Raw genomic sequence first — 24567 nt, forward strand, 5'->3', positions numbered from 1 at the left:
TTTAATCGCTTATAGTTTGCTGCAAACATCATATACATGCATAGGGTGCGGCTGAAAATGTATAAGAGGCCAGATAGTAATTCCTTCTGCAAAAGTAGATTAAACTCTGAACTGAATTAACTCCAAAGGGTTCTAGCATCTTATATACACCAAAATAATATTTCATTTCTCTCGGATTTTGTGCGAACGATCACAGTTGTTCAAATCATCATAATAATCGCACAATCGTTTTCTTCTTAAGATTATGTGATAAGAACAATAGTAATTAAATCCTTGGTGTTTCCATTCCCGTTTGAGTAATTTATCTGTACAAACGAGAACTGACATTGATTCGAATGCTTCGAAACGTTATACACGATACCTTGAAATAGTAACGGAATTTTTCATGCAGGATATCGAGGAGAGACGTTATTATGTCGCTTTAAGTAGTAGCCGGTTTTGTCAAACACTGACAGTAATCGTCGATGCGTGTCATGCGATAATTTCAAACTGATAATATTAAATGACAGAGCGCCAAAGAAATCTAAATCGATCTAGTTTAAATAGATAACTAAAATCTGTATCGTTCTAGTTTATGTAGAACTAGCAAAATTTATATATTGATTAACGTACCACGGATCTATCTTTGATGGAAGTTCAACTCGTTAAACCAAACAAGAATTACAAAGATCGAAAAATGAAAAACGTACCAGTTAGATCCGATCTCGCTTATTTTTAAATATTATAAATAAGCGCGTACAACGAATAAGAAACAGAAACGGAGAGATGCTATTCAGTGAAAATACATAATATAATAGGTACTAAAGTAGGGATGTTCCAGGCTGCAAGCATTGTTTTTGCATTCCGGGAAAAATCGTGGTCAGACGATCTAAGAAAAGGAAAGACGCGAACATTCTGACGATATAACGACCCGTACACGAAGATGTAAGTTTGCGAAGTGAATCGAGTGCATAATGCGTCGGTGCCATGCCGTGGGTCTACATTCTACAGTCTACAGTCTACAGTCTACATAGGTCTCTGCAGCAGCTAAGAGGCTCTCCTCACGCGAGCGTGTTTACATAAGATGGGCCAGGCCCATCGTTATTGCATACTCCCGCCACAGGTGGGTATCCTTACCTATACACGTGCCAGCGTGTACAGTGTGCAGTGTGCACGTACTAATCACACTACTACGCTACTACATGGAGAATGGAGCTAAGTAGCGATGGATGTGAGTAGCATCCCCATTTCGGGACACTTTTCGATGCAAATTTTCCGCTGGGCTTTATGTACTGAACGATTAACCACGAAACGCAACATAAACGTACTGCGTATGAGAGTTCAGGAATTTTAATCAAGCATCTGGACAATAATTCGGAATAATTTCATCGAAAAATTTTAAAAGTCCTTTTAGCTGGAGAGGAGAACTCTTTAAATAATTTTCATATATATTATCAGACTATTATGATACCATCCCATTTAGAATAGTCGACTTTCTTTTCATTATGCGAGAGACAATCATTTTATGTATATCGCTCAAGTAAATATAATTTGAAATTATAGCAGATAGTTTACCTGCAATTTATTTATATACGAACTAAACTGTAGGAAAAAAAATATAAAGGACGTCGTGACCAATTTTCACAAATCTGCATTTCAATTTCAACTTCTCTAAGAGAAAATGTCGATTTCGACGTAACTAATATTACCCGCATAGAAGGATTTTGACAATTGTTCTTCGACGTTGGTTTCCTTGGCCACGTTCAAAGAAATACTACAGTCATCGTATATTGATCTTTCTGATGTGGCAAGAAGCATGCAGATATGACGAAATACGAATTTCGTGCAAGGAATTTCAATGAGAATATGCTTTCATGACATTGACGTTCGATCCAGCCTATGTACACGAAGGGATAACAATGTGCTGAGTTCCACGTATTTGATTGAAGAAAAAGGAACGAAAAACGGAGGTAGGAACGAGGAAGAAAGACTGCCCTGAATTATGAATCCGAATTTCTTCGACACAGAGTCTGATTACGGGGGTTGGAAACGCAAGGTGAACCGAATCCAAAATAGAAGCCCGCTCTCTCGTCGTGAGTGTCGTGACGCGAATATATCAACCAGTATACGAGCGTGTCTTGAATCGGATTTGAAGATTTTTCTCGTTTATGCCATTCGAAAGCACGACTTAAGATCGAAAGAGAAGGAATAACCTTGTCCCGTTAGGAACAACACATTCGAAGCATGTTCCTTTTACGCTATTCGTTCGCATATTTAACAGCAATCGAGGATTAGTCCAATATTGCTACATTCAATTTTCTTGAAGACGAAGCCTGAAACAAAAAAAAATGTATTCTACACTTTTTATCTTTAATTTTCAATATTAAAAATGATGGATATTATTAAAACGATGGATTTCGTGAGGATAGGATTCTTTTATAGAAGCAGGATAAAATGGCGATAGACAAGCGTAGAAAATGAAAGAAAATACGTTACTGATCAATTGCCAATAAATATAATATATCATTATTACCATTAACATAATACTATATTACAATATTATTGAATTCTTAATATGCATTTAATTCCATCCCCTACAATTACTGTCCGTCTAGATATAAAAAAAACACATCAGCCTATTGGTTGATTAGGAAATTATTTTTCCATCATCTTGACGAGGCACTGGGGGCTAGCAATGACATCGTTCAATCACTCTTCGATGACAGGTTTCGAAGATAACGAAGCAATTTCGCGCGATGTTATGGTGATTGCTTTATTCAATATTCGATATATCAACGACCGAATGATATCGAGGCTTCTCGGATCGCGTGGAATTTTCGGAAAATTCGGCTGTCAAATGAGCCGTAAGTCCTGGGGAGGACTAGACTTTATCGATTGGAAAAGAGTGGACGATTTACCACGATAATAACAAATAATTCGAGTTTTTATCAAATACGTTAAGATGGAGAATTTTATTTGAAAATATTTTATTATTATAAAATTAAACAAATATGCTTTGGGAAAAAAATGTTTATCGAATTATGAATGTGAATTTTAGAATCGAGATATAAAAATCGTTTAAATATAAAATTATATAAAAACTAACCCTCTTTTTAAAAAGATATCTACGACTTTTACTTTTAAATTTACTTTTAAATATCTGTATTAATGATTAATAATGATACTTTCCAAGATGAATCATATTTTACTTCTATTAGGTTTTCCAAAGGACACATCTTTGACATACAGAAGAATTTTCACATCAGTTTAATTCTTCAAGCGGAAATTCATGTTCCAATTACAAAAGAAGCAACCTCGATTTTGACAAGAATCTTGAATTTAAAGAAAGCGTCTTTGAGCAACACTCAGCTAGCTGACAATCTAAGAAACGTTGTTCTTCTATCAAAAAGCAGATAATACAACTGGATTTTCACATGCCATTTCCCACTTGTTTTATTAAGTGGGAAAAAAAGAAACATCCTCGACGTAAGAGACAACGGGAATTTCCTTGGAAAGATGGAGTAGAATGTGGAGTGTAGAGGGACGAGATCAACAGAGGGGGAACTGTTCAGGCTTCGATGGATCGACATTATCGAGCAACCCGCACCCAGGTTTACTCGAGGGAAATCAGCCTGATAATCCGATTAATAAATTGGCTGGCATCCACGCGCCGCATTTACCGATCGTTGTTCTCGATTTAATTGACTATCTTTCTGTACGATCCATTTATTACTCTCAGTATCACGTGTTTCGTCCATTCAAGTGCTTTAATCTCGTAGGCGCATGAAATTTACGGGCATCCCTTTTTTTATCATCACAATATCGTGTCACATATTCGTAACGAATTTTATTCAAAAATAAAAATATATCGTCTTGTTTTCTCTTCCAGGGAACAGTAGATAGAACCAGTCCTTTCCTATTCGGTTCTCAAGAATCTTCTATAGTTCTAAAAGAACAGTGTTTTTTATTTCCATTTCTAGAATCTCTAATGTAGGTAATAATAACGATAGTTGGTGTAACGTCTTTTAAAAATTAATGTAATATCTGAGTAATATGTAATTTATCGGAAGTAATCTGATATTTTTAAAAACATTGCTATCCATCTATCGATGTGTCTATTTCTCAAAACAAGTCTTTCTGCTTTATCAATTTTCAGCGACATAACGAAAGGCGTCAATTTTCCACTCGATATCCTACACATCTATATAAAACGATCCATTGCATTAGTGTTTACGTTACGACTTCACTTATAGCGTGACGTAATTTCAACAAACGTAAGTTGATTTTAACGAGTCGTACGCGCATGAAGTCGAATAGTAGCTGAAAATTTCTTATAACCCGAGATGTATGTATAAAACTCCACATTTTATATACTACTGCACCTACTTAATTCGTTCTGTTATACACGTTATTCTCACGTTATTTTTCATTTTTTAAAGACAAACATTAATATCTCGTATAAATAAAATAAGAAATATAATTTATAACAGCGAGTTTAAAGTAGTGGTTTACGCAGATGAATTTTTCTTATTTCCCAAGAGACGACAAACAATTTTATTTTGACGAATTCCCTTGCTGAAAAGTATTTTCGTTGGCTTTCATCTACCGAAGGCTGCAAGGTTTCTTACAACCAAATCTGGGACCGGATGTTGTTGATACACAGCAGTTAGTCGAAACGAAGGGTGCTGTGATCTTACGAGACTGAAGAAGAACGTAGGTAGAGAGTAACCATCAAACGACCCACGTGCTACCTGCTGCGAGCAAAAACAAGTGGGTGATTTCAGTATGCAAATTCGTTGCCAGATTTATCCCATCTTCTTCCTTAAACGAATTGAGTGGACACGTAAAGATTTACGCTATCTTAAGTAGTGTTCCTACAAATAATAAGGAATATTGATGCAAAACACGTGCTAGGGATTTCATATCGCCTATTTAATCAATTATTAATTAGGAAGTTAATCATTATGATTTTTCACGTCGAAAATGAATGTAAACGAATAGGTAATATAATTACTCTTATAACTATTACTACTATTAAATACGAGTAGGTGTCAATTGTTGTATTTTATCAGAAATTTCATATTACTATCTATATAACTTTTACTTGAAAGAAATAGATGAACAAAAAGATCTGTGATTGTTACTGATTGTAGCAGTTTCGCACGATATTTGTACGTTTCTAATATTTGTTTTAATATTTATTCACTGCTTTTCGTGTTTTACATTGCAATAATAATATATGTGTACTGATATATATTTGTATGTATAAAAGTATAGCATATGTATAGAATGTGTGTGTGTGTGTGTATTATAATAAAATGAGATCTATAATTTATATTAAATACTCTATCTTGTTATCGCCACTTGAAAAAAGATAAAGGCGTAAAAAGTAATTTCTTGTATTTGTTTGGCGAACATGTCTCAAACATTTTTCATGACAAGAATCGAATTTGTATAGTTCATAGCTTTTTTTTTAGATGCAAAACAGAACAAATCCGTCGGGATAAATCAAGAAGCAAGCGAGAAACAGGAATTAGAAGCAGTGAACGCTCTTTATTGCATTTTCCCCTTCGACAGAGGCGTTCTTAATAACTCTGGTTAATCCCTTAAAACCCTTTTGTAAGTTTGTTGATGCACTCAACTCGTTAATGTACCATAACTTTTTCAACGTCTAAAAAACGAGGGAAAGTGAGAGTACGACGAGGAAGAAACCTAGCAAGGCCAACTTGACCCTCCGCGGTAATCGGCTTAAAGCGCCTTAACAATTTCATGTAGATATCCGGATATAAATACGTGTAGGTCTACTGTTGTAAAAGTGGCCTGGTAAGTTGAATTTATGAACGTCTTTCCCTCTTTTGCTTTTCCAGCGCGTTAAACCGTATTCGCGACGAATGCAGCATTTGCGCTTTCCACCATTGCAATTATATTTTTTGCCGCTTCGTAGTACGAGGGTCGGATCGTATAATATTTTATATTTCCTTGAATCAGCTTAATATTTATTTTAAAATTGATCAAAACTTTATTTCAAATATTGTAAGCTAGCATTCTAAGCTATATGTTGGAATGTAGAATTCATAATACTTACTCTGTTTTGTTACTTCAAATTTCAATATTACACCGAAATATTCAATCATATAAATAGTATCATATACACGTACATATATGGTAGCCTTCTTTTCTTCTAAGATTCTTCTTCCACCAAAATAACCAAAAAATGAAAAGAATGTCGTCAATATTCATAGAATATTCCAACTCTTTAAGAACGAAAATACTTACATTATTGTTACAAAACACATCGAAGATGAAAACACAGAGTTTCATTCACTCCCATAAGATAACAAACGAAGTGGTAGAAAACTGGAGGAAATGTTTTCTCGACTTGCATTTCAAGGTCAAATAGTGAAAGACTCTCTTGTTAAAAGCTCCAGAAGGACGATAGTTCCATTTTATTTAACGTGAATTCTCATTAAACTCGTAAAAGAATGAAAACGCTTTGAGCTCCGATGGTGGAGAAATTTCTGTGATTCGGCTCAGAGTACAGGAACAGGCATCTGATTTTCTTTTCGATTAAAGGCTATAGAGAGATCAAAGTCTCGAAGTGTGTACGCGGCTGACTTAACAAACGACTTTAATCGAACTTTACACTAAAATAACGCATTCGTGAATAAAATAAATTTTCCCATTTTCATATGTAAGGAAAACAAACAACAAACGCGCGTGTACGTGCAATGTGAAAATTGCTAAAAACTGACTCGAGATCGGCTGGAAACTTTCGAATTCCTGATTACACGGACCATTTTAATAGGATAACTTGATCGAAGAACGTCGTGCGCAGATTTCTCACGGATCGATGTTCGATGCATGCAACGATACAAACCGTCGGAGTGCGTTTCGCAAGGGTCACGGGGAACGATCGGTCGAATAGCGTGCTCAGGAAGCACAACGGAGCACCGTAACTCACGTTTACGCCTGTAAAATGAGCAGGCATACCGGCGTGTCACTTATTGCTAGCTAATATAAACATGACTCCGAGACACCTACGAGAATAAAGAAAGTACATGCACCGCTCGTAAATCATGAGCATTTTACATTTTACTCGCGTTACGCCTTGTTACAGTCGATGCAGAGAACACGCGCGTTTAAATGGCCGCGTGATAATTGAGAGGATCGCCACGAAAAAAACATTTGACATGACGGTTTGATTTCCTGGAGATCGACTCTCTCGCGTCAGTGGTGGTAAGTTTCGCGGCTGACGTTTCGTAACGAGCTGTATAGGAAAAAAAAAAAATGAATTCAAAGCAACAACAGAAATAAACAAAATAGAAATTATAATTTACCACTATACACGGACACGTTTAGTTTATTGTACGATAAGTATAAATTCCTAATAGTTAATAAAATAAATGATAATATCTATAATAAAAAATAATCGAAATGAAAAAAAGTAAAAATAAATAACGATTTAAAGAGACAAGCGAAACTGTTATCTGCTTTTGTTAAATTAATTTGAGAATACTACTGCTAACTTCTCGAACACTTTTTCATTTGGCCACGGTTAAAATTCTCTTCTGTGCTCATGGTATGAATGTGGAAGAAGCGTGAACCGGTTGTTCGTCCCTTCGGCAGTCTCCTCAAGATTAATCCGTTTCGCGGAAGTGCAAATGGTCACTTCGTATTCATGTTGTAGAGATTGTATTCCTATTTGGACTGACCATCGCCGTTCATTGTCGCTCTAATATCTTTTCCCGAATTATTTTACATTTATTTTTTTCGCAATCGCATGTAATTTTAAAATTAATAAAATGAAAATTGAAAATACTTCGAGCACCCACTTTTACGTGTGCTTCCTTTTTATTCCCAACTTTCGATGATCGATGTAGTCCTTGATGACATAATAATTTTAAGTAGCAAATAGTAAAATCATACTGGCAGAAAATATTTAAACTTTCGAACGAAGAATTACTAAGAATAGTCTGCAAAACGATACTTTACGATTGCTGAAAAGATACCGAAAAGTAGAATTTAATCGTGAAAGCAACAGGTCTTTTATTGTACAATTTAGTAGAATAGATTATACTTGTCCTAGTCATTCTTCGTTCAATGTATCAATTTTGATCGATGTAGAAATATTAAAATAATGTCATTAGGTACAACACTCGGCACACGTTAGTCGAACATCTCTAGCTGTAAATAGTCAAGGAAAAATATTAAAATTTGTAATATTTGCAATATTTGTATATATATATATCGTATATATTTGTAATATTTGCATGTAAAACTTTAAAAAGGGAGGAGAAAAGGAAGATGAAAAGATCAGTAGGTATTCACAGACGAGCAACAAGCTCATTATAATACTGCATACAAATACAATAACAGTTTTACTGTAAAATAGTAATACCATAGCCAATTGTAAGTGGAGATAGAATAGAAAAGAAGTGAGCCAAGAGGGAAGGAAAAATGGAAATGCAGACGAGCAACGACCGACAGAGCTTTCGAGAGTCTCCTCCTAAATTTTCGCGGTGATGCACTCGGCTCGAAGTGCAATCGTAATTAACCGCTTTTCAGTGTCTCTCTCGCATGAAAAATACGAGCTTGCATAAGTAAGTGGGCAAAAGGAACGTGTCAAGCTGGCTTTTCGAGCGAACATTTCTCCCTCGATTTTGCTTTTAGCCTCTTTCCACCTCTCTTAATTCCGGATGCGCTGAATGCGAAAACACTGATCAATGAATAAACGAGTGACATTGGGAATTATAACTTTCACGTGACTAGCGCTCGATTATTGAAAGAAAAGGTGATTAAAGAATGGAAATGAGGAATAAATTGATGAAATTGATCGATCTTATTAATTTTTAAGTAATTGTAGTTTGATATAATTAATTGTTTAGGTAATAGATCATTATAAAGCAATATTAATTTGACTTTCGTTAGATTTACGAAACGATAAAAGGTACGTGTTATTCGTACTGTATTAAACTCTTTGTAGCATCTGTAACTGGTGATTTTTATAGATTGCAAAGATTCTTACAGATTTTCTTATTACAAGCGCAAACTTGCAGAATCTGTATCTCTGTTCTTTATGTAGTTATATCGTGCATTTAGTCAGAAAGCAAGACATATATACTAACTCTTTCATAATATCTTATTAATAAAATCACAAACCTCATAAAGGAAAATATTTACCGTACTTAAATTTTTTGAAAGTTAAATGTTATGGTATTATGTTATTAGTATTATGTATATCAAAAGTAACACGAGTTAAGCACGTGGAGTGTTTAGCATTATATAAAAGCTTATAACACCAATTATTTTCTGGATATATCTAACTATTTACTACAACTAATAATATAACTATAATTAACCATCCCTTATTTTGCATGTTGCGTGTTACAGCGTGTGACTGTCATCCGATCGGAGCTTCCGGAAAAACTTGTAACCAAAGTACTGGCCAGTGTCCGTGTAAAGACGGAGTAACTGGTACCACTTGTAACAGATGTGCCAGAGGTTACCAACAGAGTAGATCGCACATTGCACCTTGTATCAGTAAGTATACAAATTCCCTAAAGCCTTAAGGCATTAAGATCTTCATATTTCATGTGTTGTTATTCATTTAAGTAGAAGGTCTACGTATCTTATATGATACCATCAAATGTTTAATGTATTACGAGATAAATACGTACTCGAAACTAATTAGTCAGATATATTGGAAATTGATAATAATAATAATAATTTAATATTTAATAACATTCTTTAAATTGTTACTCGAGACAGCGGTTTATATTTCTTATGACCGATTATCACCTTTTTCTACACCATTGATGATCTAATAAATTGACTACGTATATATATATATATGTACTGCGTATATATACTTATATATATATAAGTATGTATGTAGCAGACTTAATTATGTCCAGTATATCGCAGAGCACCATTCCCTATAGAGTTTATCCTAACTTGTTATACACATAGAGACCCTTGCATTAAAGCTGAAGCATTCTCCGATACACTGGACGATCAAGAAGTATTCATTACCTTCTTATTAATTAAATGCCCATAAAAATATAGCCCTTCTATAATGAAATTCATAAATATGTATGACAGTCGATATAAATAATTTCTAAAAATGTTAGAATATATTTTATGTGAAAGTTTATTCTTATATCAAAAAGAATTTGCTGTAATAGTATTGTACATCTGTTATTGGTTTATTATGACTAACAAGCATGTAATCTATGAATAGTAAAACACGTAATTTTTTAAAAAATGTGGGATACGACCTATTCACATATTTCTTATAACAAACAAAAAAAGAGAATTCTACTGCGTAGAGTGATGTAGTAATTTTGACAAAATAGAACGAAATATGCATAATAAGATTTTAAAATATACAAAGTATAGTTATGTACATAAGTATTTTTATAATTTTGAATCTACTTCATTTTTAACTAAAATGTAAGGATTTTTCAATAAATGTTAACAACGCAATCAATGCAACGCAAGTCTGCAATGCAGGATAGTAAAACAATGATCCAATTGAAAGTCTTCATTATTAGGGCACTCGATATCTAACGAAACACACGAAAACTTCAACATTCCATTAACAGTTCAGACAGCAAAGGATCACTCGAGACGCAAGAAAAAGAAATGGCATGAAATTTTCGACCGTAGCCGTCCTGTTTTTAGAAGCGATCGATCGATCAACGAGAAGGAACACGCGACCGTTCGAACGTGTTATCGCACGATCGCGCGTCCAATTAGGCAGAATTTGCGAATACGAAAGAGGAAACCGTGTAGCCTTTTAGAAGAGATACGAGCTGTATTTAGTGTAACTTTTCGTCAACGATTTCACATTTATTTTCCTTCTCGTAGAAATACCGAGGGTTGTGCAGACTCAAGGGACAGCTGGTGAGGAGAGCGGAGAACACGAAGACGACGACGACGAGCGCGGTTACGATGGACGAGCTGGTAAGTAATATCAAATCAACAAACGTAACGTGTTTTATGAAATTGCTTTAATTCTTGATACGTGACACTTTTTCCCCGTGGGAAAAATACCATGACTGTGAAACATACCATTTATTAATCGCGTATTAGTAATCTTTACGAATGATATCTTGAGGCTCGAGACTCGAGACTCGAGACTCGAGACTTTAAGGGAAGAAAATGAATAAAAACAACTATTTCATTGTTTCTAAACGTCTATAATGAAGTAATATATAGAGTATATAGTGATTTGACTGCAAAGTGGAGAATTATACATAATGTATGTTTCAAACAACACTTTAGCACTAACAATAAGCTATAACTGTTTCGTGTAAATACATGCAGACTGTTTGTTACGTTTCTCAACAAACCATACTAACATACCGATATAAATACGAATAACACTGATTATTAGTCGTTATTGACATAATTGATATATTGATCTATTAATGAATTAATGATAACTAAATATAAACGACATGAAAAGCGATCGATAAGAAATACGCATATATGAAAGTACATAGAAAATAATAACATTTGTCTGTAGCGGGAAAATAATCTAACTTATTTGTAATTTCCGCTATAATATTCCTACAAACAGAAATGCTCACAGTACATACATATAGGAAAATGCAGAGAAGGCAGACTAGAATGTTTATACTGATACAAACTCGCTTGCCACGTGGCAGTATGGAATGTAAGCATAATATTAATTTGGCAGACGCGACGTAAAAAGAGAGAAAGAGAGAGGGAATAGAGGGTTGGAATGTCTAGCCGCTTGGTCGCAGCCTCTCAGCCACCCTAATGGCTTAATTAAAGCTACCCTCACTTGCGGCTTGCCCATTTGCTCTAAGTTTCCAACGGCCTACTTGTACGGTTGTACGAGCATAAAATTTACCGTTTTTATTCACACGTGTGTAGTGTGTACACAGGAATAAATCGTAACATCAAATCAAATTGTCTATGTAATCATTTACGGTTAAATCGGTTATTCGTTCTAAAATCTTTGGTTTCTAATTTTTACCATTTAGTAACGTAATAATACACATGTTTAATTATTATTAAAGCAAATGCATTTTTTTGAAAGTACCTATACCATATTCATATTGTTTACTTTGGTTAATGAAATTACGAATAATCCTGAAAGGAAATACAATAACATGTTCAAATTTCTATCTCGAGAAATGCTGAGATTAAAAGGAAAAGGTAAGAGTAATCATACTATATTGCTTAATTGCAGAATTATGTAACAATTATTAGTACATACAAGATATACATACATATGCATTCCTCGTACTATTAATATAAATCTTAAACTTCTTATTCGTTTTCCTTCGTTCTGTCAGCTCTATTACTATAGATAATACTAACAAATTTCAGCTATGAGTATCGTTATCAAAAGAAATATGTTGAGTATAACAACAATAAATAACGACGCATTATCCTGTCTCGTAGACATGTTCAATAGTAGGATCAAGTATCATATCATTGCCTCGAGGTTCCAGTTACTCCCACTATTACATATTACCATCTCGACGCAATAATTTGCAGATAAGAGGAGCTCAACTTTATGAGAGTAGATATAGTTATTGTCGCTGATGAATGATGTATTTCCTTCGAATAAAACCAATAGTCCTATTTACGAACAGCATTGTTATTCTGAAAGATATAGTAGTGTAAATACGTCCTCGGAGAAACACCTCCTTAGATAATTTTTAGCTTTTCGTAAGTAATGTCCGTAATTACCAGCGACAATAACATTTTTCAACGGTAACGATAATTTTAAAAATAATATAGAACAAGCACCTCTTCAAATCTACAAACAACTTACTCCGTTTTGTGAATTTTATCCATTATATATATTACAAAGGCAAAATCGGTATATTTTTTTAATAAATGATTCTTCAATTTATACCTGTTAAGAAATGAACGCAATATCTGGAATATTAAATTGAATTGTATTTTCGTTCAAGCAATCTTATTTCTTTGCTTTCCTTATATTCAAAATTAATATTCCATCTGTTCGTCTTTGCCTTATATTCCTTGCAATATTTTTGTATTTTTGTCATGTTTTCTGTCTTTGTCTTTCTCGCTCCATGTTTGGTGTTTCCCTTTACCTCCGTTTCCCTTTCCGTTTGTTAACTCCTTTTCTCTTTTTGGTAAGCTTTCTCCCCCTCCTACGCCTCCCGTGAGTGGTCGCTGAACGCAATGATACAGGAGGGTTGGTTCCCAAGTTATTATTTAGTCTCAGATATACATTTGTACGGAGACCCTTTAATGGTCCGACGTTTATTTCCACGCGTCTTCGCTGCACTGCTTCCATGTGCACATGTAGACGCGACTCCATTTGGAAATTATTTGGTTCTGTTAGCTCGAGAAATGAGTAAAGGAAAACTACTCCCGTCGGAGCGATTGAATGCCTTACAAGTACTTACATACCCAAAACCATTATCGAGCCCGTAGGTTTTATAGTTAAGTAGAATTGCACTCTTAGGGATAACAAGGGATATACTTATTGTATAATGCTGTGCACTACATGTTTGATACGTTGGCCGTAATGTGGGATTTTTGTCTGTGAACTTATATTCAAGCGTCAGCTCGCTCGATAATTAATAACGTTCGAGTGTTTTCAAAAGAATTAATCGACTGCCTGCATATGCATTCAAAAAGAAAAGCAAGGGATCGCGCTTGCGAGAGGTTGACTGTTTAGTACGATTAAATATTAAATATACAAAATAAAACATTTCCAAATTATAGAAAACAATTCTTTAATTTTCATTCGATATTGCTATATACTGCTGAGTAATTGAAACATAACATTTAAATTTATGGTGTGATACTACTTGGTTGTTGCAAATGCAATAACTGAATTTATATTTGCAATTTCCATTGACTACCGAAAGTAATATTTGTGGAGAGTAATATGTATTAATCAAAGTACTTGCACTCCACTGAACTCGCTACACATTGACCATGTAAAACATGCATGTACTTTCAATAAAAAGCTCTGTGATCCAAAAAAATCCTTGAACGTATTTTTTATTACGACTTTATTATTAAATTTGTTGTTTAATTTAAGCATTATTGTTTGAAGTTATTACTATAAAGAAATTGTAATATTAGGAATATTAGAATAGAAAGTCTATTCTATTGTATATTCATTTACACGATATCAAATGTATTACCGAAACATATAAAATATAACGAAAAAAAGTTGAAAAATTTATATTGTAATTTATTAAGAATTGGAAACCATTTAATCGTCGAATATTGAAAAGCAGAACTTTTCTAATTGTAAGTACATGAGATTACAATTAAACGATTCCGCAGGCTAGAGGAAATGATAATAAAGATCGTTCAGGTGCAATATTTTATGTACATCAATTAGTATAGATAAAGGGTGTTAATATCAATTTGCCGTGATCGAAAGAACTGGAATAGTCCCGGGACGGATTGCAGGATTTCCGCAATCGCGTTCATATGCATCGGCAGCGAAGCACGGAACCAGTGCGTGGGTGCGTGCAACGAGAATTACGCGCGCGGTTGCGTGCAACATTAACATATAGATGCGATTCGTGACGCAAGATGCATACTCCCGATGCGATGTATGCACGCCTGCATACGCGATACGAGATGCTCTTATTCCTTGCAAGAATAGCATTCGAGAAGGAGCGACGAGTATCCTCCAGCTACTAGTTTGCAACGCTTATGAACAATGAGCCCGCGATGCTAAAAACGGAATGCCCACGGCTATCGATGCTTTCTGCCCTGCCATACACCTGAACGTAATAACATGTTAGTACTTACGTTGTATCGAGCCAGCTTGCCGGTGAGTTACGATTTCACCTCGTAAATTCGTTAAAAATTCGATGGAAAACCTAAAATTGATGCTGAAAGGAAGTAGAACTATCATCGTGTTGACGTTTAACTATCCACGTTGTTTATAACGAATCAGTATTAACGTTCAGATAAATGAGATTGACATTAAATAACTATGTATCGAGAGAACTGCCGTTTTCTGTTTAAAGGTTCATTGCATCGTATCTCGGCATATTGTAAATATGATGCTATATACATAATTTTTAGTATTACAACTTTCTCCCAATGTAATCTTTAATAGCTTTTATTCCTTTCTTGCGCAAAGCTCTATGTATGATAAATTGTAAATGTATATGAATATGTGCATATTTTATTAATAAAATAAATGTGTAAAAATTTTAACTCATAATATTATATGTATATTATAGATAGGTTACATAGGCTACAGACAAATGTATAAAATTTCAGTACATTTACAAGATATGTATCATTTTAATAGATACTACCTTCAAATATATAACATATATTTTATGATAAATCTAAAGTGTAATTCGTATTTTATGTTTTAAGTCCCCAATAATAATTGAGCTTTAGTTAATCTAGTTATCCATTGTAACTTGTAGCATTCTTTTGACATTCTAACTAAATGACGTACGGAACGTGATACGGTACGATTAGAAATAGCAGTTAATGAAATCAAAAGGCAGGAGATCAATAACATGATCGACACCGATTAGAATACTTTACCTGATTTTATTAAAATAACCGAAATTAATTGGTTTAAGGGATAAAAACAATAGACGTGTAACGCGTCAAAGAAGCATCAGTATGAAAGAAGCAGAGATAAACTTGTTGTCTAGTTTACAAAGCGAGTTAATTTACAGTTCGCTTACTGTACCGACGCGTGAACCTATTGCTTGTGCGTATTGCGTATGCGCTCGAATAAACGCCCACTAAGGGTCCTTCCATTTCAGGAAACATAGCCCTGGTACTGTTTGTACATCACATCGATTCGTTCTCTTTCCCGTTTTCTTCCTTTTCCGCAATCATGGATGCATTTTAAAGTAGCTCTGGCCGTATCCTTTCGTTACATGCCACAATAAACAACAAAATAAAAATCAAAAGAAATCGAAATTCACTTTGTTTAAATGTCTACAAGTATTTTAATTCAATTTATTCTGTGTACAATTTTTCAGACATCTTACAAATTTAATCTTACTAAACCGTCTACTTTCTATTAATATCTGGATTGAATTGGAATTCGCTAATCGAATCAATTCTACTTGATGTTACGTTCATTATATTACAAGTCCATTTGTGGGAAGAATTTTACGATGTATGGTGTACATCCGTATAACGAAAAGAATGTTTCGAAGGAAATGACCTTTCGCTTTGTCAATGCTACGTACTCACGATGAGCAATCGATCTGTTTTTCGTGGACTATTAAAGCTGAACACGCATTTCGCCAAAGGGGACGTTTGACAGCATGATAAACTCATCGTGTCACCCTTTCACAATTTAGTTCGATAATATATATTCTCGACGATACCGCGATTGCTTTCTAATAGCTGATAAATCTTGAAAGTAATTTTTAGATTTTGAAAATTTATTTAATTAATGATTATACAATAGAGTAGGTAGGATAAAACTACCCTATTTACAAAATATTTGAATATTAGTGATATAAGTTATTCCTTAATATAAAAGAACTTTTTGTATCACAATTAATTATTAATATATTAATATTAATAATATATCTATAATGTTATTAGCATTATAGATTTAATATTAAAATTAATATTATATTTATAATAGCGTGTCCTATGTATTTGGAATATTCTTAAAATATTGTATCACTCGGTATATGATAACTTCTATCGTAATAATTATCTTCATTATTACAGTACAGGCTTGCCGGTTGGGCCCTAAACCAAAGTTAATTACCAGCCGCCGTAGCTAATTTAAATCAAGACTAATTGACTCCTCCCTTCACCCCTGCGATTCAACTTCCATTACTCCAGGTCGCGCCTCAGCTTCTAATATCATGAAACTTTCCCTAAACTTGTCTCGTTTCATCTACGCGTCGCACAAAATCCCTAGATGAATCATAATAAGGATGATTAATATATAGTAAATGATAGAAAAAAAGTATCTTATACTGTACCCATAAGTGAATTCTAAAAAGTCTTATTAAACTTAGATGAAAATAATGTTATAGCAAATGCGTAAACAAATGTGCATGTGTTGCTAAAAATAATTGTTTTACGTGTAAATGTAAATATGTACATATAACCAATCGTATACAACTTAAAAATTCTTCAGTTATGTTACGAGTAAGAAGTTACGAACGTCTTCAACGACAATAAATAGGTAATTCCATAATTTTTAAACAATAGAAACATATTGATTATATAAACCCGAGGAAAACAGATTGTGGTCGCGAAGATGAAAAAGTTCGGAATCGTTCTTCTAAAATTATTATTTGTTACTTTTATTTACTTTACAATTAGATACTACTTTCTTCACAAAAGGTTTTCTCCTTTTTAATATAGCCATACGTAATATAAAACTGTATTGTATATAATAAAATCGAACTAATATCTAACTATACAACAAAGTTCATACGTAATAAAAATGACAAATAGACATGCTTGTACTTATCTCAGGTAAAACCTAAATTAGAAAATTCCCTAGAAACTCTGATGATATGAATTTTCGAAGCAAACGATAATAGATTTGAAACGCATACAATACCTACCGAAAAGAAGTTAGAGGTATTAGTGTCAAATGCTCGACTCGTTGCGTTGGCGCAACTTACTAGAGGGTATGATGACAAGTAAATGTCTATGTAAATTTCGTTTAAACGGTAGACTATGATTCCAGTCATTTAATTTCGTCGTGAAAGTACATCGCATTAAAAGCACCGTTTACGCTTACCCTTGCAAGGGTGGGGGCGTTTCAAAAGGTAGTCGTACGAAAAACCGTAGATTCTCTACACTCTACACTGTCACGACTGGCAGGCAAGCACCCACGCGTCCATTAAAGTCCCACTCGGCCGTTACGCGGTAAGATACTTAGGGTGCCTCGTAAGGCATGCATCGTACCACAAGACCCTTTTATAATTAAGACGTTACTTTACGACTGCGAGTATGCCTCGCGTGCATCCTATATTCGAGCGCTAAAAGAAACGGGAATATTTAGAAAAAATGTAAAACTGATCTATGTTAAAAGATTTCTTTTTTACGAAATAACCCATGGTAATTTCTGCGCGTAAAACACAAACAAAATAGAAGTCCAGCATTACTCAATCTATCGTGATTTGAATATTAAATAAAAATTAACATCTCTTGCAGAGACAGGTCTCTGATTTCTCAATAGAAAATTGAAATTTTCCCTTCATACTGATACATGAATCGTAAAGATGGAATAAATAAGAAAAATAAAGAAAAAGAAAAAAAAATTCAAGTACTTGCGCAGGATGGATACATATACTAATATAGGCTATATTGGATATATATACTAATTAAGGCTATATTGAAGACATATATATCTTTAAAATGATTAAAAATTGATAAGAATGTCACAAGGTAGAATGAAATAGTATGAAATGAAATATATTTTGGAATAATATTTATACGTATGCATTTTTATATGTATATTGATACATATGAAAAGTGAATTATTTCGATGTTCACATAATAGTAAATATTCGAATGATCTTCCATTCTTGTAATCTGCATACTTTTCTATTCTTTTGTTCATACATCGTTTGACATATGAAAAGAAAGAGAACAAAAAATTGTTAAATCACGACAAAATTTACGTAACGCCTTACGTAGAAATCGACATAAAGTTGTAGAGGATTGCGGTTGCATCTGACTTTTGGTCTGGAACATTGGATTTAGGTGGTTTGTTCGGTGATTGCAATATACCATCGGACTCATTGCGGCGAGGAGAGCAACTGAAATCAGTTTCGAGGTGCATCTATTCGATCGATCGAATCGCTCGATCGGAAAGCGGACCTTACGGTTTGGGATACATTTGATGGCGAAGCTATTGCTCGTTCGGTTGATGCCGATTGGCACGGGTTAATCGACACAAAGGATGTCTCGTTAGTCAGGAATTAAACGGATTATGGTCTGAGGTCTCTGCCATCACGATCGATTCGTGGCATAGCAGCTAACCGGCATATCTGGTTCGCTTTCGACTCATATTATCCATTTCGTAATTCGGTTAATTGATTCGATGGTATACTTAACGAGCTGCCAACGAAATTTGTCTACTACTAGCGAATTCTTACTAAGAAGCACTGCTTAATTTCGTGTTCTTTCGTAACAGAAATTACATGCGACAAGAAAATTTATGTACATGGTAATGCCATAAATTATGCTCCTTATAGAAACAACATTACAGTACAAATAAATTATAGCAAAGACCAATCTAATAACATCTTTTGTTCGTAAATTTGAGTATTACAATCTAAAGATCTATAAAACTTGATAGAACTTGAACTTGCCCGAAATGACTAACTTTCGCTTGCACACACTTCTTTAGGAAATATAACTGTACATGTATCATTACCATGTATGAATATAAGTATTATAAGTTATCAGATTGACCAGGCCTCCAAAATTTCCATCGATATTTCAATATTGCTGTGTAGTTAATTGCAAGCCTCTTCTTTGAGAAATATTTTACAGACGATGGTCGAAGGAATTAAGATCAAACTACCTGCCAATTTCACTATTAATTTATTTAATGAATTTTCATTCTATAGATCCATCGTTACAAGCCAGGAGAATTATCTCATAGAAATGCTACATGCATGGAAAATTGAAAACAGAATGAAAAGTCACGTTTGCACAAAATATCAACGTTCGAAAAGTTTCTCCGAGCGATTTGTTCTTTTTGGTATTTTGTTTGACAGAATTAAAATTTTTGAAATATCGACAGACAGTTTCGAGCATGGACGAACGTGACCGTAACTTGGTACGGGCGTAGAATTTTCATTATTTTTTACTAGATAACGCGAACCCGTCTACCAACGGAACATCGATTGAATTTCAAACGAAATTCAAATTACGTTTAATTTGGTTAGCCAACGAACGAGCAAAAGCGAAGTGGAGCGAAGCGCGTGTGTACTGGTTGCGTGTAGTTTGGATTCGTAGTTCGGGGGATTCGGTACGTTGTACGGATTCTATTATCGACCTGCAGAGAGCCTACGGTTCATTAAAACGGCATGAAATTTACAAACAGAAGTTTTTGTGTTTATTTCAATCCTTTTTACAAACTCTCTGTCCTTACTTCTATATTTTTATCATCAGTCCGTTTCATGTACACCAATCTGATGTATCTTAAATCGTGTATCTATTGCTTTAGTCTTGTTTTCGGTAATATATATACTTCATTTTGATATAGTACGCTTCTATGTCGATTTGTATGTACTTGAAATAGGCAAGTACTTCGTGTTATAATTCACCAAATGATATCAATGATTTACTGTAAAATAAAGCTTCCGTTGTCTTATACAAATCACTAGATAGATGGTCGTATAAAAAAACTCTATTAAACAAGAAAAAAAAATATTTTTGAGTACATTGAAATAATCGTATATAGTATGTGTATATAGGTATGTGTTTTTTGTATACTAAGGAAAACAATTTATTAAGCTCAAATAACGATGCTGTTAATATTCTATAACTAACATTAGTCAATGCTTTTAGAAACAATAATCGATGAACACGAAGGAAATATAATACCTGAGGTATAGTGAATTAAAAGAACGTGTAAAATTATAGCGTTTTGCTACATAAAGTAAACCTAATGTTTCTTCAATCGATGCATTATTATTCTATAAAGCATATTACGCATATCCTTCGCAAAGATGATTAGTTATGATCAGGCTAAGAGCTGTTACACTGGAACATATTCCAAAGAAAGTTAATTGCGGGACTTCGGGACGAGGACACGTTGTACGGTGGCCATGTCGTTTGAGATAATAGTATAGATGGATATCGTTTCGTTGGATAAAATGATTAGATAATAAATGGATAGCTGCATCCACAACTGTTCCCAATAATGATAATAGAGCGTATTAATAAAATATTATTGACTATTCTGATTACGTCCTATAAACCAGTTTAACAAATAAGAAACCATAGACTAACGCATAAAATTTCAAAAAGGTTTCTTCTTTGAATACAGAACATATACGTACCAACGATATAATTGAAGTATCGAATTCACCTACTACACATTTATAATCCGAATGTATAGTAAGCAATTGAAGTGACTTTATATTGCTTTCTAGGTTGAGATTATGAAAATCTACCTTGAAATTTAGATACAATATGCTGAGATCACAAAAAACATCAGAGCCTAGTTAATAATATCCTCCATAAGTTTATATTGTGTATATGTGTCCATAAGTTTGTATTCGTTAAAGCTATTAGTCGATGATTAGCAAGATCGATTAGGTCCTTTCCCGGTTCTCAAGAGGGACAACTGTTGCTTCTTGCCATTTAATAAGGGGATATGTTATCAATCGAGATGCAATTGAAAATCTAATGAAAATGCAAACAGAAATAAACGTATGAAACGTGGCAAAAATCTGTCTATATATGAAACGTTTTATAATTATGTATATAGAGAAAACAATACATTAGCTAAAAATATTTTGCATATTCTTGTATATAAATCCTTGTATATTGTCTATAAGCAATTTCTCATGTTGTTTGTTATAGATCAATGTGGAAAATGTCGAGCCAGCACTAAAAGATTGAACCTGAACAAGTATTGCAAAAGAGATTATGGTAAGTATGCAATCAGGGTAGATTATGTGTCACTACAAAAAATAATTCTAAGAATTTTTAAGATTCTGTTTAAAGTAAAAAATGATACATAGATATTGCCATTATTTCTTTCTCATAATATAAATATCCTCATTTTACGTGCTTATTAAAAAGACAAGCAATTTTTTCAGTTCCAATAAAAAATTCTTATCAGAATATAGACAAATTCTCATATTATTTATACATTCTTTGCGTCATCTATTTTCTCTCCTTTAGCCATAACGTAGCATTTAGCAAACGTAATTATTTAAGATCGCCGGTAAAATTAACAGAATTTACTGTTATCATACTCCTTCGTGATTCATTTGCTATGCAACCAGCAGTAAAGTGACGATATTTCTTGATTTCCGGTCACAAATGAAATAACAAGTAGTATTACTGCATATGGCGTAATGTAACTTAAATTCATTGCACCATGAACCATTGGTTTACCCGTGTACGTCAATGATGTAACCGTAAATGAAGCAAATCTTTTTAATTCCTTATGTATCGTGTTAAGCAAGAGATCATAATTAACGAAATGTATAAATTAAAAAACGTTACACCTTTTTAAACTTGTAAAATATGTAAATACGGTAAATCATAAAAAACAGGTAGAACTAAGAGATTACCCCATATTTTTTCTTTCAGCTATTCTGGGTAGGATAACAGATAGACACAAAAAGAACGATGGCTCTCCAGCAGGAACAAGCGTGTCTGGTTCTGTTTGGATACGTTTCACCTTAAATGTTGACTTTATTTATAAAAAATCTTCAAACTCGAGGATTCGTCGTGGTGACGTGTTTCTTTACGTACACTCGGCCGACTTAGCCTGTAGATGCCCGAAAATCAAGCCAAACAGGTAAATTATTTGATACATATCTAAAGTTTGCAATGAACCAAAATTTTTATTTTAAAGAAATCCTTCAATAATATCTTAATAAGCGTATTTTCTAAAAAATATCTTAAAATAATTACCGCGAGAAAAAGCATAAAATATTGTGATAAGGAACAAGTAAGTATATATGTGATGTAAACAAAATTAATAAATTAACATTCGAAGGTTGGATTCTATACTTTCTTTATTCATACTTTTTACATCGAATTATACAACTTAATCAGATTATTATTTAAAACGGTAATGATGAATGTTCTTGCTAAAAATAGAAGCAATTTCACATACTTGATAAAATTATTACAATATAAATATGTTAATTTAAAAAGGGCTGGAATAGAATAAAATATCGATGGATCAAGAATTTACAAAAATATTTAAATAATATAATATACCGAGGCAAGTTAACCATTTGTAAAGCTATGTGCATCCATATGTTTAATCTTTTAATTTTATTTCGTTTTATGACTATGTACTGTTGCATCGTATTAATATTTACACTATCTCACTATCCTGAATATCAAATGATCTATTTATGTCGATTAAACCAAGAAAGTATAACCTTATGAATTGCATTTTAATTTGTATTTTTTCTCTCTTTTACACCTACTAAGCAAATGAAATGTTAGTTATAAAGAGTTAGGGGATGATAAACAATAACGAATTGATTTTTTAGTTAGACCATTGAAATTTCCAGATCGTACTTGATTCTTGGTCAAGAAAGCGATGGCGGAGGTCAAGGTGGACTGACAGTGACGCAGAGGTCGATTGTGATCGAATGGCGCGACGAGTGGCATCGTCGAATGCGACGCTTCCAGCGGAGGGCAAAATCGTGCCATTGAACTAATTTGCATCACACCAAGGAAAATTAGACGGAGAAAGATTGGGAAGATAGAGCAAGCAGCGGAGAAGAAAAAGATGGAATAAAAGAAAATGAACGAACCAGAGAGATTGAGAAACAGAAGTTAAAACTTTACTCGTATATGTACGTAGAAAAGGATGCACATTCATTTTCAAAACTGCCAATAGCTGTATGTACTCTCGCATACTTATTTCTCGAACGAAATAAAAATACTCGACGACGTCCTAAGATTAATGATAAGTAACAAAGAAACTCAAACGAAATGAAGTGCAAGTGAGAACCCAAATACACGTGAACAGAGCGTAAGTTGGTTTTATATTGCATACAGAGACTTTTAATTTATCAAAGTTAATAAATTGTTTACGTCAAGGATCATCAATATAGAAAGGAAAATCTATATAGAATAAAATGATGAACGGTTTATTTGATAACTTAATTTTATTCGTTAATGTTTTGGTTATTTTTGTTGATTTTTCTGACAAATAATTCCAAATACACGTTAACATACTTCTAAGAGTTTATAACTTTTGTATATTATGTTATACAATTTTTATAAATAAAGCTGTAAATTTGATAAATGTAACAGTCTCGGTGACATATTTTTTTTGAGCTTAGGATTTTAGTTGGCATGTTCTAAAATTTGCTATATCTGGTCTATATGGAAATATGTACATGTTTCTCACATCTTTGAGAGATAGTAGGTAAATATATGTACGCATCTCTGTATGTATTTTTTATAACTTTTTAAATAATTTAGGTAATAAAACACGTGAAGTATGTATATCTAATTAGAGATTTCTATTATTTTACAATGTATTGTAGAATATGCAACAATTTTCTAGAAATTTGGAAAAATTGTGTATACATATATTGCAACAACAACATTTCTCACATGCATTTCATCCAACCAAAAATGCAATATTTTGTATTAAATTAGACTTAGTTAGACACTTATATCGATATATGTATACATTTTCTATGAATTTTATAGTTTATATTTTTTTTCTATTCAATTTATATCATAAACCAGAAGAAATTGAGATCGCACTATAACTTACAATAAAGGAAGTTACGTTCTACAAATTATAATTCATAAATTGATTTTTACTACGCTACGTTGCAATTTGAATATCAAGCAACGTATATACTTTACCTTTCTTAAAACCTAACGTTTTTAAGTCCCAAATTTAACATTTTG

General features: G+C 33.3%; 1 protein-coding gene across 1 annotated transcript in view; it reads left to right on the forward strand.

Moving 5' to 3' along the window:
* LOC126868643 (netrin-B-like) overlaps positions 1–23441 on the forward strand; it is a 106580-nt gene extending 83139 nt beyond the window's left edge. The window contains exons 3-7 of the mRNA XM_050624352.1: positions 9370–9519; positions 10849–10944; positions 21526–21594; positions 22264–22474; positions 23205–23441. Coding sequence (XP_050480309.1) covers positions 9370–9519; positions 10849–10944; positions 21526–21594; positions 22264–22474; positions 23205–23349 — 671 coding nt within the window. The 3' untranslated portion in view covers positions 23350–23441. The remainder of the gene's footprint in view (positions 1–9369; positions 9520–10848; positions 10945–21525; positions 21595–22263; positions 22475–23204) is intronic.
* The last annotated feature ends 1126 nt before the right edge of the window (positions 23442–24567 follow it).

The sequence above is a fragment of the Bombus huntii genome, chromosome 8, assembly GCF_024542735.1.
Source record: "Bombus huntii isolate Logan2020A chromosome 8, iyBomHunt1.1, whole genome shotgun sequence".
NCBI lineage: Eukaryota > Metazoa > Arthropoda > Insecta > Hymenoptera > Apidae > Bombus > Bombus huntii.